The following is a 14,660-nucleotide window of genomic DNA, read 5'->3' as shown; positions in this document are numbered from 1 at the left end:
GGTGATCCATCCATCTCGGTCTCCCAAAGTGCTGGGAGTAGAGGTATGAGCCACTGCACCCGGCCCAGAGTTCTTTATATATTCTGCATGTAAGTCTTTTATCAGATATGTGATTTATTTTCTTCCAGCCTGTGGTTTGTCTTTTCTTTTCTTTTCTTTTTTTGAGATGGCGTCTTGCTCTGTTGCCCAGGCTGGAGTGCAGTGGCATGATCTCAGCTCGCTGCAACCTCTGCCTCCCGGGTTCAAGTGATTCTCCTACCTCAGCCTTCTGAGTAGCTAAGACTATAGGCACCCACCACCACACCCGGATAATTTTTGTATTTTTAGTAGAGACAGGGTTTCGCCCTGTTGGCCAGGCTGGTCTTAAATTCCTGACCTCAGGTGATCCACCCACCTCAGCCTCCCAAAGTGCTGGGATTATAGGCAAGAGCCACTGTGCCCAGCCTTTTCATTTTTTTAGCATTGTCTTTTGAAAAACAGTTCATGCTTAACAACGAGGATACATAAAATTTTTTTAAAAAGAAAAAGAGGGCGGGCGTGGTGGCTCAAGCCTGTAATCCCAGCACTTTGGGAGGCCGAGACGGGCGGATCACAAGGTCAGGAGATCGAGACCATCCTGGCTAACCCGGTGAAACCCCGTCTCTACAAAAAACACAAAAAACTAGCCAGGCGAGGTGGCGGTGCCTGTAGTCCCAGCTACTCAGGAGGCTGAGGCAGGAGAATGGCGTGAACCCGGGAGGCAGAGCTTGCAGTGAGCTGAGATCCGGCCACTGCACTCCAGCCTGGGGGACAGAGCAAGACTCCATCTCAAAAAAAAAAAAAAAAAAAAAAAAAAAGGAAAAAGAAAAAGAGAAGTTATTTTAATGAAGTCTAATTTGCCCATTTTTCTTGATGTATTATTCTTTTTTTTTTTTTTTTTTTTTTTGAGAGGGAGTCTGAGTCTGGCTCTGTGGCCCAGGCTGGAGTGCAGTGGCTGGATCTCAGCTCACTGCAAGCTCCGCCTCCCGGGTTTACGCCATTCTCCTGCCTCAGCCTCCCGAGTAGCTGGGACTACAGGCGCCCGCCACCTCGCCCGGCTAGTTTTTTTGTATTTTTTAGTAGAGACGGGGTTTCACCATGTTAGCCAGGCTGGTCTCGATCTCCTGACCTCGTGATCCGCCCGTCTCGACCTCCCAAAGTGCTGGGATTACAGGCTTGAGCCACCGCGCCCGGCCTGATGTATTATTCTTTTAGTGTTGTATCTAAGAAATCTTTGCCTAAAGGTCACAAAGATTTTTAAACTTTTCTCCAAAAAGTTTTATGGTTAGACTTTGCATTTAGGGCTATGATCTATTTTTAGTTAATTTGTATATATGATGTGAGGTAAGAATCCGTTAATTTATTTGCATATGGATATCCAATTGTTTTTGAACCACTGTTGAAAAGACTCTCCTGGCCGGGCGTAGTGACTCACGCCTGTAATCCCAGTACTTTGGGAGGCTGGGGTGGGTGGATCACAAGGTCCGGAGTTGGAGACCAGCCAGACCAACATGGTAAAACCCTGTCTCTACTAAAAATACAAAAATTAGCCAGGCGTGGTGGTGTGCACCTGTAATCTCAGCTACTCAGGAGGCTGAGGCAGGAGAAAATGCTTGAATCTGGGAGGCAGAGGTTGGTTGCAGTGAGCCGAGATGGCACCATTGCACTCCAGCCTGGGTGACAGAGGAAGACTCCATCTCAAAAGAAAAAAGAAAAGAAAAGAAAAGACTTTCCTTTCTCTACTGAATTGTCTTTGTACCTTTGTCAAAAGCAGCTGACCATCCATCCATGGGCTGGCCCTTTTCTAGAGTTCAGGGTTGATTGTTTCTGGAGTTCTGGGTTGATTCTTTCTGGAGTTCTGGGTTGACTGTTTCTGGAGTTCTAGGTTGATTGCTTCTGGAGTTCTGGGTTGATTGTTTTCTGGAGTTCTGGGTTCATTGTTTTCTGGAGTTCAGGGTCGATTGTTTCTAGAGTTTGTGGTTGATTGTTTCTGGAGTTCTAGGTTGATTGTTTCTGGAGTTCAGGGTTCATTGTTTCTGGAGTTCTGGGTGGATTGTTTTCTGGAGTTGGGGGTCGATTGTTTCTGGAGTTCAGGGTTGATTGTTTCTGGAGTTCTGGGTTGATTGTTTCTGGAGTTCAGGGTTGATTGGTCTGGAGTTCAGGGTTGATTCTTTCTGGAGTTCTGGGTCGATGGTTTCTGGAGTTCAGGGTTGATTGTTTCTGGAGTTCTGGGTGGATTGTTTTCTGGAGTTGGGGGGTCGATTGTTTCTGGAGTTCTGGGTTGATTGTTTCTGGAGTTCTGGGTTGATTGTTTCTGGAGTTCGGGGTTGATTGTTTCTGGAGTTCAGGGTTGATTGTTTCTGGAGTTCTGGGTTGATGGTTTCTGGAGTTCAGGGTTGATTGGTCTGGAGTTCAGGGTTGATTGTTCTGGAGTTCTGGGTTGATTGTTTCTGGAGCTGGGGGTCGATTGTTTCTGGAGTTCAGGGTCGATTGTTTCTGGAGTTCAGGGTTGATTGTTTCTGGAGTTCCGGGTTGATGGTTTCTGGAGTTCTGGGTTGATTGGTCTGGAGTTCTGGGTTGATTGTTTCTGGAGTTCTGGGTTGATTGTTTCTGAAGTTCAGGGTTGATTGTTTCTGGAGTTCAGGGTTGATTGTTTCTGAAGTTCGGGGTCGATTGTTTCTGGAGTTGGGGGTCGATTGTTTCTGGAGTTTGGGGTTGATTGTTTCTGGAGTTTGGGGTTGATTGTTTCTGGAGTTCGGGGTTGATTGTGTTTGGAATTCTGGGTAATTTCCTTGTCAATATATATTTTGCCAATATTTCCTCCCATATGTGATGTCTTTTCACTTTTTGATAATGCCATTTGAAACATAAGTTTTAAATTTTGATGATGTCTAATTCATCTATATTTTTCTTTGGTCACTTATGCTTCTGGTATCTGTTTTAGTCTATTTTGTGCTGCCCTAATAGGATATCTGAGACTGGGTAATTTATGATGAACAGAAATTTATTTCTCACAGTTCTGGAGGCTGGGAAATCCAGATGAAGGTGTTGTCGTCTGATGAGGTCCTTCCTGCTGTGTCATTCCTGGCAAAAGGCAAAGAAGACAGAGAGGGAGAAGAGGAGGGGCTGGACCCCACCTTCCCTGAGGAACCCACTCCCACGATAACCATTCATCTCTTCATGAGGGCAGAGCCTCCATAACCTAAACCCCTCTTAAAGGCCTCACCTCCCAACATTTCCACATGGGGGATCAAGCTCCCAGCACGAGCTTCTGGGGACACCAAACCACTGCAGTGTCCCATGAGCTTCTGGGGACACCAAACCACTGCAGTGTCCCACCTAAGAATGTTTTTGCCCAAGGTCTTTCCAAACCCAAGATCATGACAATTTACTGCTATATTTTCTTCTAAAAGATTTATAGTTTTAACTCTTAACTTATGTCTGTCATCCATTCTGTTTTATTTTGTTTTATTTATTTATTTATTTTTTTGAGATTGAGTCTTGTCTCCCAGGCTGTCTCCCAGGCTGGAGTGAAGTGGTGTGAACTTGGCTCACTGCAACTTCCGCCTCCTGGGTTCAAGCGATTCTCCTGCCTCACCCTTCCGAGCAGCTGGGATTACAGCTGCCTGCCACCACGCCTGGCTAACTTTTTGTATTTTTAGTAGAGATAGGCTTCACCATGTTGACCAGACTGGTCTCAAACTCCTGACCTCAAGTGATCTGCCCGCCTCAGCCTCCCAAAGCGCTGGGATTACAGGCAGGAGCCACTGTACCCGGCCCCCTTTTTTTTTTTTTTTTTTTTTTTACATGAAGTTTCACTCTTGTCACCCAGGCTGGAGTGCAATGGCACAATCTCGGCTCACTGCAACCTCTGCCTCCCAGATTCAAGCGATTCTCCTCCCTCAGCCTCCTGAGTAGCTGGGACTACAGGCACCTGCCACCACGCTGGCTAATTTTTGTATGTGTAGTAGAGACAGGGTTTCACCATGTTGGCCAGGCTGGTCTCGAACTCCAGACCTCAGGTGATCCGGCGTGAGCCACCATGCCCGGTCTGTCATTCATTTTGAGTTCATTGTGTGTGTGATGTGGATGAGGCGAGCAGCTTCCCTGACGTGCATGCAGATGTTCGGGGGTCTCAGCACCGTTTGTTAAAGATGATTCTTTCCTCTGTCGAATTGTCTTGGCACTCGTGTTGAAAATGAGTTGACTGTAGGCCAGGTGCAGTGGCTCAAGCCTGTAATGCCAACACTTTGGGAGGCCGAGGCAGGAGGATCACTTGAGGTCAGGAGTTCAAGACCATCCTGGCAAACATGGTGGAACCCTGTCTCTACTAAAAATACAAAAAATTAGCTGGGCGTGGTGGCGGCGCCTGCAGTCCTAGCTACCCCGGAGGCTGAGGCAGGAGAATGGCGTGAACCCGGGAGGTGGAGCTTGCAGTGAGCTGAGATCGCACCCCTGCACTCCAGCCTGGGCAACAGAGCGAGACTCTGTCTCAGAAAAATAAATAAATAAATAAATAAAGTTTCATTTTTATATTGTTCATTGCCCGTGAAGAAATACAATTGAGTTTTGAAATACTCATCTTGTGCCCTGCAAGAATTCTGTACCTTGCTGTACTTGTTTATTCATTCTAATAATTTTTTTAGTGGCTTCCTTAGGATTTTCTATGTATGAGATCATGTCATCTGAAAAGTTTTACATCTTCCTTTTTCTTTCTTTCTTTTTTTTTTTTTTTTTTTTTTTTTTTTGAGACAAGATCTCACTCTGTCACCCAGGATGGAAGGCAGTGGTGCAATCTCTGCTCACTGCAACCTCTGCCTCCTGGGCCCAAGCAATCGTCCCACCTCAGCCTGCAGAGTAGCTGGGATTGCAGGTGCGCACCACTTTGCCTGGCTAATTTTTGCATTTTTTTCCTTTTTTTCCTTTGGTAGAGACAGGGTCTCACTATGTTGCTCAGGCTTGTCTTGAACTCTTGGGCTCAAGCGATTCTCCCGCCTCGGCCTCCCAAAGTGCTGGGATCACAGGTGTGAGCCACCGTGACTGGCCCTGGATGCCTTTCATTTCATTTTCATTTTATTTTCTGTTTTCTTTTCCTTTATATATATATATATATATATATATATATATATATTTTTTTTTTTTTTTGAGATGGAGTTTCATTCTTATTGCCCAGGCTGGAGTGCAATGGCACTCAGCTCACTACAGACTCCACCTCCTGGGTTCAAGTGATTCTCCTGCCTCAGCCTCCCGAGTAGCTGGGATTACAGGCATGCGCCACCACACCTGGCTAATTTTGTATTTTCAGTAGAGCTGGGGCTTCTCCACGTTGGCCAGGCTGGTCTCAAACTCCTGACCTCAAGTGATCTGCCTGCCTCAGCCTCCCAAAGTGCTGGGATTACAGGCGTGAGCCACTGCAGCTGGCCTCTTTTATTTCATTTTCTTTCCTAATTGCTCTGGCAAGAACTTCCTAGAATGTCGAAAGTAAGAGGCAGGAGTGGGCACTGTTGCTTTATCACGGCATTTTATTGATGTGATTATGATGCTCTGGGAGTCTCCATCCAGGTTCTTGTGCTGAGAGGCTCCTTGGACTGCTGGGTTTATGGTTCTCATCAAGCTCGGAATAACTCCAGCCATTATTTCTTCAGCTATTTTACCTTCTTCCCCTCTTCTAGGACCAACTCCAATTACACGTATGTTAGGCCACTCAGCGTTATCTCACAGCTCACCATTCTATTTCTCTGTTTTGTAAAATGTTTTATTTTAAATAGTTTTTATTGTTACAGTTTCAAGTTGACTACTGTTTTCCTTTCCAGTGTCTAACCTGTTGGGACTTCCACCCAGTGAACTTCTCAAATCACACGTCACAATGTTCATCTCTAGAAGTTCCCCGTTGGGATTTTCATACCTTCAAAGTCCCTAACACATTCGATATTTCCTCTAGCTTCCGCTTTTCTAGTTGGTTCCTGTTTTTGTTTAGAGATGAGATCTCACTTTGTGGCCCAGGCTGGCCTTGGCATCTTGAGTAGCTGGGACTACAGGCACACAACCACATCTGGAATAGCTTCTTGATTATCTGGAGTAAGTTGTAGCAGGGGCTTTCATATCCTGGTCTATGAATTCTATCATCTGTAACATTGCTGGGATCCTCCTGTCCATGTGCGAAGGGTCGTGTGTCCGTCATCTGGGAGGGTCCCTGTGTCCATCATCTGGGGAGGGTCTTGTGTCCATCATCTGGGGAGGGTCCCCGTGCCCACCATCTGGGGAGGGTCCCCGTGCCCACCATCTGGGGAGGGTCCTGTGTCCATCATCTGGGAAGGGTCCCCTGTGTCCATCATCTGGGGAGGGTCCCTGTGTCCATCATCTGGGAGGGTCCCTGTGTCCGTCTGGGGAGGGTCTCCTTTGTCTATCTATCATCTGGGAAGCGTCCTTGCCTGAGTGCCAGGAAGGGGGACACTCTCACTGTAACACCAGCTGCGACCCTTCATGCTTTCATCGCTGCCCCCACATGGAGAAGGCATTTGCCCCAAGGATTTTGTGAAGCAGTGAAAGCCTTCTGCCTGCAGCCTGCTTGGTATCAGCAAGCCCCTGGCTTAGTCAGGAAAAATCCAGCCGAAATCACTCATGGTAGATTCGTCGGCCGCCTCCTGGAATGCTGCTGTCACCCCTTCCCCAACAAACCAGCTTCCTGGGGACATGCTGATGGAGCTTCCTCTTTTCCTAAAGCCAAACTGGAGAAACAGAAGGCGCATGGGCACACAACATGATGTCCTGGCCCCCAGGCGTCTCTGCCGACAGCTCGTGCTGCCTCCCCGTGCATGTGAAGCAGGAAGTTTGGCCACAGCCAGCAGAGCATCCCTGACCCAGGCTGGGAGGGGCAAGACCAAGGGTGCCACTGGGCCTGGGGCTTAAGAGGCCGTGGTTGGGGGCATTGGCAGCTAGAGGGAACCATGCTGGAGCGCAGCCAGCCCTGCCATCTGGTGTGTTTGGCACAAGCCACGGTCAGTGATACGGTCTGGATCTGTGTCCCCACCCAAATCTGATGCTGAACTGTAATCCCCAGTGTTGGAGGTGGGGCCTGGTGGGAGGTGTGGACCCTGGGGCGGGTTTCTCGTGAATGGCTGAGCACCACCCCCTGTGGTACAATCCTTGGGTTAGTACATGAGCTCACAGGAGATCTGGTGTTTAAAAGTGGGTGGCACCCACCCCCCATCCCCTCTCGCCTCTGCTCTGGCCATGTGACCTGCCTGCTCCCGCTTCTCCTTCTGCCAGGATTGGAAGTCTCCTGGGGCCTCCCCCAAGGCTGAGCAGGGCTGGACATGGCAGCTCACGCCTGTAATCCCAACACTTTGGGAGGCCGAGGTGAGTGGATTGCTTGAGGTCAGGAGTTCAAGACCAGCCTAAACAACAGGGTGAAACCCCATCTCAACTAAAAATACAAAAATTAGCCTGGTGTGGTGGTGGGCGCCTGTAATCCCAGCTACTTGGGAGGCTGAGGCAAGAGAATCGCTTGAACCCAGGAGGCAGAGTTTGCGGTGAGCTGAGATCATGCCACTGCACTCCAGCCTGTGTAACAGAGCAAGACCGTCTCAAAAAAAAAAAGCTGAGCAGGTGCCAGCACCATTGCTACCTGTGCAGTCTGTAGAAGCATGAGCCAATTAAGCCTCTTTTCTGTCCCCCAGGTCTTTTCTGTCCCACCACGCCCAGCTAATTTTTGTATTTTTAGTAGAGACGGGGTCTCACCATGGTGGCCAGGCTGATCTTGAATCCCTGACCTCAGGTGATCCGCCCGCCTCAGCCTCCCAAAGTGCTGGGATTCCAGGCGTGAGCCACTGTGCTCAGCCTACAGTCAACTGATTTTTCAACACGGGTGCCAAGACAATTCAATGGAGGAAAGAACCATCTTTAACAATCACGCCACTGCACTCCAGCCTGGGCAACAGAGTGAGACTCCATCTCAAAAAAAAAAAGCAACAGAAAAATAGAAGAATGGTGAGTTGTGGGACAAGTTCAACTGGTATACATGTACCTGGAGTCAGTCCCAGAAGAGGAGAGCTGCCCCAGCTCCACCTGTCCCTACCCCCAGGGTCCCCCATACCCGTTGCCCTGTCCAGGTCAGAGTGAGCCCAATGGCTCAGATGCCACCGCCTTCCTCCGCCCACCAGTTTCCTCTCTCCATGCTCTATGCTGAGCTCATAGGCTGACTGTGAGTCCGTTCTCACACTGCCATAAAGAAACGCCTGAGAGCAGACCGGGTGCAGTGGCTCAAGCTTGTAATCCCAGCACTTTGGGAGGCCAAGACAAGCAGATCACTTGAGGTCAGGAGTTCGAGACCAGCCTAGTCAACAAGGTGAAACTCCATCTCTACTAAAAATACAAAATTAGCCAGGCGTGATAGTGGGTGCCTGTAATCCCAGCTATTAGGGAAACTGAGGCACAAGAATGGCTTGAACCCAGGAGGCAGAGGTTGCAGTGAGCCGAGATCACGCCACTGTACTCCAGCCTGGGTGACAGAGACTCTGTCTAAACAAAACAAAACCCAACCTAACAAAAAAACCTTACTGCAAAGCTACAGTCATCAAGAAGACAGTGTGATTGATAATAGAACAAGGATAGATGTACTAATCCGTAGAATAGAACTGAGGGTTCAGAAATAGGTCTTCACATTTACGGTCAACTGATTCTCTTTCTGAGACAGGGTCTCACTCTCAGCCCATCACCTTGGCAGGACCCCACTGACCCTGCAGACCACTGGACCCTCAGGACACTGAGGTGTGAATGCCAGGAGGGGCCGGTGGGACATCAGGGAGGCTGCCACCCCCGGCCCCTTGCCCTGGCTGCGTCCGAGGTGGGTACAGCCCTGGGGTTCCAGGGGACAGTGGGGCAGCAGCCAGGTATGGTGAGGAGACAGTCCTGGAGCCAGGGGAGCCAGAGGAGGCTGGGACCCAGGTGAACACAGGGACCGGGGAGGGCGAGTTCGGCCTCACCTCTCACAAGCCCGGGCTCCAGGCAGCCCCAGTCCCACCCCCATCCCTAACTTCCCAGAGCCTGGAGTTCATGGGCCTGGCCTAGACTTCTGTCAACACAGGGACTGAGGTTCTCCAGATTTCAAAAGCCTGTTATCTGCAGTTGTGTTGCCCAGTTCCCCCCACAACAGACAAGCCCAGACACCACAGAGGCAAAGGAATTCAGCAAACATTTATTGACCCTCGGTCTTCATCAAGGAGGCAGTGGGAGATGAACTGGAAGTGACCAGGGGCCACCAGCCACACCCGCCCCACCGAGAAGATGACTTTCATCTATTATTCAGCAAAAAACCAAAAGCCAAGATAAAAATCGCTGGGGAGGGTCAGGGGCGGGGAACTGGGCCAGATCCCAGCTGCCCAGCGGCCACCACCTGAGGCGGGGAGGGGCAGGAAACGTCTGGACGGTGGGGAAGGCAGAAAGGACTTCGTGAGGGGGCACCCCCAGTCTGGGGCCACAGGACGCAGGTTGTGGCGGGCGTCCTGGCTGGGTGTAGGCAGAGGCTGGCTCCCGGAGGCCATGGCGGGGGGCTCTGAGAAGGGGGCAGCCTGAGGGGGAGCCCAGGACAGCCCCTATGTTGCCGGTCCAGTCCAGCCCCTCAGGCTGTGTTTCCTGAGACCTCCTTAGTCTAACCCAAACCTCCCAGCTCTGTCATTCAAATGGACGGATTAGGTCCCTGTGGGTCCATTTCCGTGTTTTGGGTGCTGAGGACAGAGCTTCGGGACAGACACGGCCCTCGCCCTCTGGAGCGCCGTCCAGCTGGGCCCAGATGATACAGCACCAAGCCTGCGGCAGATGGGACAGGTTAGGAGGAAAGTCGGGGGAGAAGCCGGGCCGGGTGGTGCGGAGCACAGAGGGACCCAGAGTGCGAAGGGCTGGCCCACTGATTCCCCCAGAGCCGGAGTGGTCCCTGGGCAGCTACGAAGGGCCCTTTAGCCACAGTGGAGAGGGCATTCGAGGCCAGGGCCTGGTGGAGAGATGTCCTGCCCTCTTAGGACCCACAGCCCGGGTGACTGTGCAGGGTGCCCCAACTACCCCTGAGCTCCTCCCCACACTCCCAGCTTCGCTGCCCCAGGCCCTTCCTCCCCTTCTGCACTGATGCCTTCTCTGAGCAGCTCCCCTCCCCTGGCCACGCTGAGCTTCCACCTGCCGCCAAAAAGACAGTCCCTGCCCCTTGCTGAGGAGGCCTCCCTCACAGGGTCTGAAGCTCCCAAGGAGAAGGGCTACTTTGAGGCTCCCCTGGGACTAGGACCCCCGGGGTAGGACTGCTGGTGGGACCAAGGGTGCGGCCCCCAGCCCAACGCTGCCTCCGCCCAGGGTCACTGGCCTGGCCCTCAGAGCTCAGGGAGGGGGCAGGGCAGCCAGGGGCCACGGGTGGCCGGACTGCGAGGCTCCTGCAAGCTGCGCACGGCTGTGTCCTGGAGGGCCCAGGGGGCTCCTGATGGAGGCACAGACTGGAGCCTTGGAGGGCCAGCGCTAGTGGGACGGCTCACTCGCCTCCCGTGGGCCCTGGTGAACTCGGCCCCAGTTGGGAAATGGCCCTCGGCGCGGCTCAGAGGGACCCTCTGCCTCGGCTGAGTGCCTGGAACTGCGCCGAGCCGCCCTCCCCGAACACAAGATCCGGGATGGCGACCGCCTTGGTGGTTCAGGGTACGTCGGGCGCTGCCTGGTTAACTCAGTGGTCGACAGCGGCACGTGCTCAGGGCTATGAGGAAGGAGCCCCCAGTCCTCACCCACTGGGGAGGCGGAACCTCCCTTACCGGGGCTGGGCCCACGCCCTCGTGAGCGACGTCCTCGGCCCCCGCACTCAGTGTCCGCAGCCCAGCTCGGACCCGCGCGCGCTCCGGTCGGGCCCTCCCCGCACAGACACCTGGGGGAGGGGTCTGCGGTGGGCACGGGCAGCTGTGCACCTAACAGGAGAACCCAGCGCGGGTCTTCAGGGCCAAGGGCGGCTGCCCTCACCCCAGCGCGGCCCCGGACCGCAGCCTCCGCCTTCCGCGGTCCGGGGACCGGGAGGCGGGAAAGGGGCCTCTAGAAAGTAACTTGCCTGGTGATGCTGCGCGACCGCCTTCCAGCACTGGGAAGGTTCTGGGCACTCAGGGACATTCAGCTTCCCATCCCGGCCTCCGGGGGGAACCCTCACAACCGCCACGGCAGAGCGAGGCAAACCCCACGCGGGGGCAGAGAGCGCGTGCGCGGGCGGGGCTTCAGGGGTGCGGAGGGGAGGGAGGCCGCGGAGGGAAGGGAAGGGCGCGGAGCGGAGGGGTTGCCCTCGGTCCCGCCCCCAGCCGTCCCCCGGGTCCGCCCGACACCCCCAGCCACCTGCGGCCCGCGGCCCTGGGAGGAGGGCGGGACTCCGGCGTGGCGTGGCTGCGGGGCGCTCCCAAAGTCGACTCTTCACCAAGACAGAAAAGGAAAACTAGTGACGCGGCCTCTGGAATAATAAATACGTATTCTCTGCTACAGTCTCGGCAAAGGCCGCGGCCCTAGAACGGGGCGCCGCCTCCGATGCAGTCCCAGGGCCGCAGCCTCAGCGCAGCCACGGCCTCCAGGGTCCGCCCTGGCCCTGCGGCCCTGTCCTGGGGGCGGCGGGCAGCGCCCCGGTCAGACCAGGCAGCAGCGGCGGCGCGAGCAGGGGGAAGGGGCCGCCGAGCGACGGCAGCAGCGGGCGGCCCGCGTAGACCTCGGGCGCAGGGGCCTCTGCGGGGGCAGCCGGGGGCAGCGAGGCCGGGCGGCGGGAGGGCCCCAGCTGGCGCAGGCAGGCTGCCAGGTGGCCCAGCAGGCGGGAGCGCACGTCGGCCGGGACGCCCTCGCAGTCGGCCAGGAAGCGGTTCACCTCCGCCAGACACTCGTGGAAGCCGGCGCGGTACTTGCCCAGGACGGCGGGGTCGGCGCTGAGCGCGGCTACGGGAGCGACACGGGAGGAGCGGTCGGTGCCGGGCCCCGGGGGTCCCGCGCCCTCCCGTCGCCTCCAAGCCGCGGCTGCCCGCGCCTCACCCGTCACCTGCACGCGACGCAGGCTCCGCAGGTGTTTCACGGTCATCTCCAGGATGTCCGCCTTCTCCAGCTTCGAGTGGCGGGAGCTCTGGGGGCGGGGATGGGCGGGAGGTCCAGGCTCGGCTGCGCCCCAGACTCCGGGTCTCGGGCCTTCGCCCCCGACTTACCTCTTTTCTGAGGGCGTCCAGGATGAGGGCTTTGAGCTGAGCGAGACTCTCGTTAATGCGCGCTCGGCGCCGCTTCTCCATGACCGGCTTGGAGGACTGCGGGTCGGGCACCGGCTGAGTCCCGCGTTCCTCCGTCCCTCCCGCCCCCCGGTCACCCCCTCACGCCCGGCCGGGACCCCACCTTGCGGTGCTCGGCCGCGCTCCGGGGCTTGTCTGGGGTCCGGCTAGCGCTGGCCGGCGCTCCTGCCATCGGCGAGGCGCTCGGCTTTCCCGGCGTGTCTGCGGCCATGGTGCGCCCCGCGCCTCCCCGTGCCGGCTGGAGCGCACCGCCGGGGACCACGGGCGAGCGGCGAGCGCGCGGCGATCCGAGACCCTCGGGCGGGTCCTGTCCCCAGGCCCGCGCGCGCCTCAGGCCGCTCCCCTATTTAAGGCCTCGCCGCCGCGGGGTGTGTGAACCCGGCTCCGCATTCTTTCCCACACTCGCGCCGGCCAATCGGCGGCCGCGCTCCTCCCCCGCCCGCTGTCAGTCACGCCTCGGCTCCCGGCGCGGCCTCCGCGGGCGACAAAGGCTTGCGGGGCCGCCCCGCCCGCGCCCCGCTCCGACACCGCGGGGGCCACGGCCGGGTGAGCCCGCGCCCCCCGCTGCAGCCAGGGCCGAGCAGCGCGCCGGGAGGGGCCGCTGGGGGCGAACGGGGACCGGGACCCCCGGGGCTGGGCGGAGTCTCGGGGGTCGCTCTCCCGCCCAGGGGGCCGGGAGCCGGGGCGGGACGGAGCTGGGGCTGGCGGCGCGGGAAGCCGGGAAGGAATATCCCCAGTGGCGCAGGGTCCGGCGGCGCCGAGGGGTGGGCGAGCCTCGGTCTCGAGCGTCCTCGCTTCCTCCGCCCGCCCTCCCTCTGGTCCCGTTTGGGCTCTGCTCGGTCTCCGAGTTTGACCCGACACCGGCTCCGCCCCCGGGGGTCCCACCCTCGGGTGTGCGGCCGGGGGCACGGAGGGCTAGAGAAAGCCTTGGGAACCACAGAGCCGGGCCGGCAGGCCGGAGGGCGGCGGCAGAGGACGGTGAAGGGGCGCACGGGTCACCCCGCGGGGCAGGGCCGGTGATGGCGCGGGCCGGGCAGGACCACGAGGAGCAGGACGTGCGCGTGACGCGAGCGAGCTGGTGACGTCACCGGGCCCCGGGGCGGTGACGCAAGCCTGCTGGGATGATGTCATGGGGCCCTTGTCGCCACCTGCTTCCGGGTGTCCCTCTGGCGAACTCGGCAGCAGCAAAGTGGGGTTCACGGAAAATGAGGGGTCACTGTTAATGTGTGTAACGGCAAAGGGGCAGGTTGCGTAAAACAGGGCTGTGGTTATTTTCGTTTTTGCTGTTTTTATTTCCAATGCCCCTGCGGGGTACGCTGGTCCTTTCGGCACTCGGGGTCCCCGGCGGCCTCGCGCGTCCGTGCAGCTGAGGCTTCCTGAGCCCCCTGGAGAGCCGGGCCGGGGCCCGGGTGTGGAGACCCTCCCGGGCTTTTAATCCGGGCAGGAGGCCGATGGCAGACTCCGCAGTCACGCCGTTGTAGGAGAACCGAATCGGGTGGGTGGCCTGGGGGGAGAAGAGCCCTTTCCACCCGGTAGTCCCAAAGGCTTCGGCGTGGTGGGGGGGTCCTCAGGGTCAAAGCCTCAAGGGAGGGCGTGGCATTCCCAGGGTGCGAAGGGGCGCAGGGTCGAGGGAAGCGGGGAGGGACAGCTGGACCAGCGGGAACCGGGAGCTTCTGGCCGGGAAGGGGTCGGGCAACATTTTGGGGAGCTTTGCTGAGCCAGGGAGTCGGCTGATTGGCAGGTTCGTCCCTGCCGGGGCACCTGGACCCGGGGTCTCTGTCCGGAAGCCTCCCCTCCCCTCGGACCCCACGTCTAATCTGGCCCCAAGCAAAGTCCTGCGGCCCACGCGGGGAGGTCCCGTCTTCTCGGCGCTGACCCTGGCCCTCCGCGGTCCCCCAGCGGCGCCCCCCACACCTCGCCGCCGGCACAGGGGCGCGCGCCTCCGGGGGGCTGTGAGGCCGGAGCGGGGGTGGCGCCCTCTCCGCGGAGACGCTGTCCACGCCCCTCGCCGACTGGGGAAAGCCGCGGGGGCAGGGCGGGCGTCTCGGGGGTGGCCCCGCGAGCACTTAAGCCCCGGCAGCACCCAGTGGAACCCGGCTCTCCCGCCCCGACCCCTCTGCGCGCGCCTTGGCGCTGGAGAGGCTCGGACCGGCCCCGCAGCCCTGGAAATGGTGTGGATGGTGGCCCCGCCCCCGTCCCCCCCCCCCCCCCCGTCCTCGCTCCGCGTCCCCTCCCCGGCGGGAGCGCTGGGCCAGGGCGGGAAAGCCCGCGAGCGCCCCCAGTGGCCGCAGTCGCCGCCGCCTCCTGCTGGGGGTCGTCCCGGGGAGCTGCCGGCCTGAATCTCCCCAGCCTCTGGGCCTGGACTTGGGAAGGGATTCT

General features: G+C 57.3%; 1 protein-coding gene across 5 annotated transcripts; it reads right to left on the bottom strand.

The window, feature by feature from the left end:
• Positions 1–9,194: 9,194 nt before the first annotated feature.
• HES4 (hes family bHLH transcription factor 4) lies at positions 9,195–13,291 on the bottom strand. Of its 5 annotated transcripts, none has more exons than XR_494593.3 (4): positions 12,385–13,289; positions 12,037–12,299; positions 10,800–11,943; positions 9,195–9,825 (listed from the first exon to the last, which is right to left on the bottom strand). XR_494593.3 is itself a non-coding variant. In XM_007981092.3 (4 exons), exons 1-4 carry the CDS (start codon positions 12,490–12,492, stop codon positions 11,570–11,572), a joined length of 666 nt encoding a protein of 221 aa, XP_007979283.3. In that variant the 5' UTR covers positions 12,493–13,289; the 3' UTR covers positions 9,195–11,569. The 5 variants fall into 5 exon arrangements, 3 of the variants coding, with proteins under 3 accessions (XP_007979283.3, XP_007979282.3, XP_007979281.3); XR_012089837.1 differs by having other exon boundaries at positions 9,195–10,949; positions 11,087–11,943; XM_007981092.3 differs by having other exon boundaries at positions 9,195–11,943; positions 12,037–12,124; positions 12,204–12,299.
• Between the last annotated feature and the right edge of the window lie 1,369 nt (positions 13,292–14,660).

The sequence above is a fragment of the Chlorocebus sabaeus genome, chromosome 20 (genome assembly GCF_047675955.1).
Source record: "Chlorocebus sabaeus isolate Y175 chromosome 20, mChlSab1.0.hap1, whole genome shotgun sequence".
Classification (NCBI taxonomy): Eukaryota; Metazoa; Chordata; class Mammalia; order Primates; family Cercopithecidae; genus Chlorocebus; species Chlorocebus sabaeus.
The sequence above is the reverse complement of the archived record's forward strand: the minus strand, read 5'-3'. Positions and strand labels throughout refer to the sequence as shown.

Excerpts from the sequence above, each read along its gene's own strand:
- HES4 (XM_007981090.3), bottom strand. The coding sequence starts at position 12,492 with ATGGCCGCAGACACGCCGGGAAAGCCGAGCGCCTCGCCGATGGCAGGA. Across the intron at positions 12,300-12,384 it reads GCGCGGCCGAGCACCGCAAG|TCCTCCAAGCCGGTCATGGA; the intron begins GTGGGGTCCCGG and ends CCCGACCCGCAG. Across the intron at positions 11,944-12,036 it reads GCGTCGCGTGCAGGTGACGG|CCGCGCTCAGCGCCGACCCC; the intron begins GTGAGGCGCGGG and ends TCGCTCCCGTAG.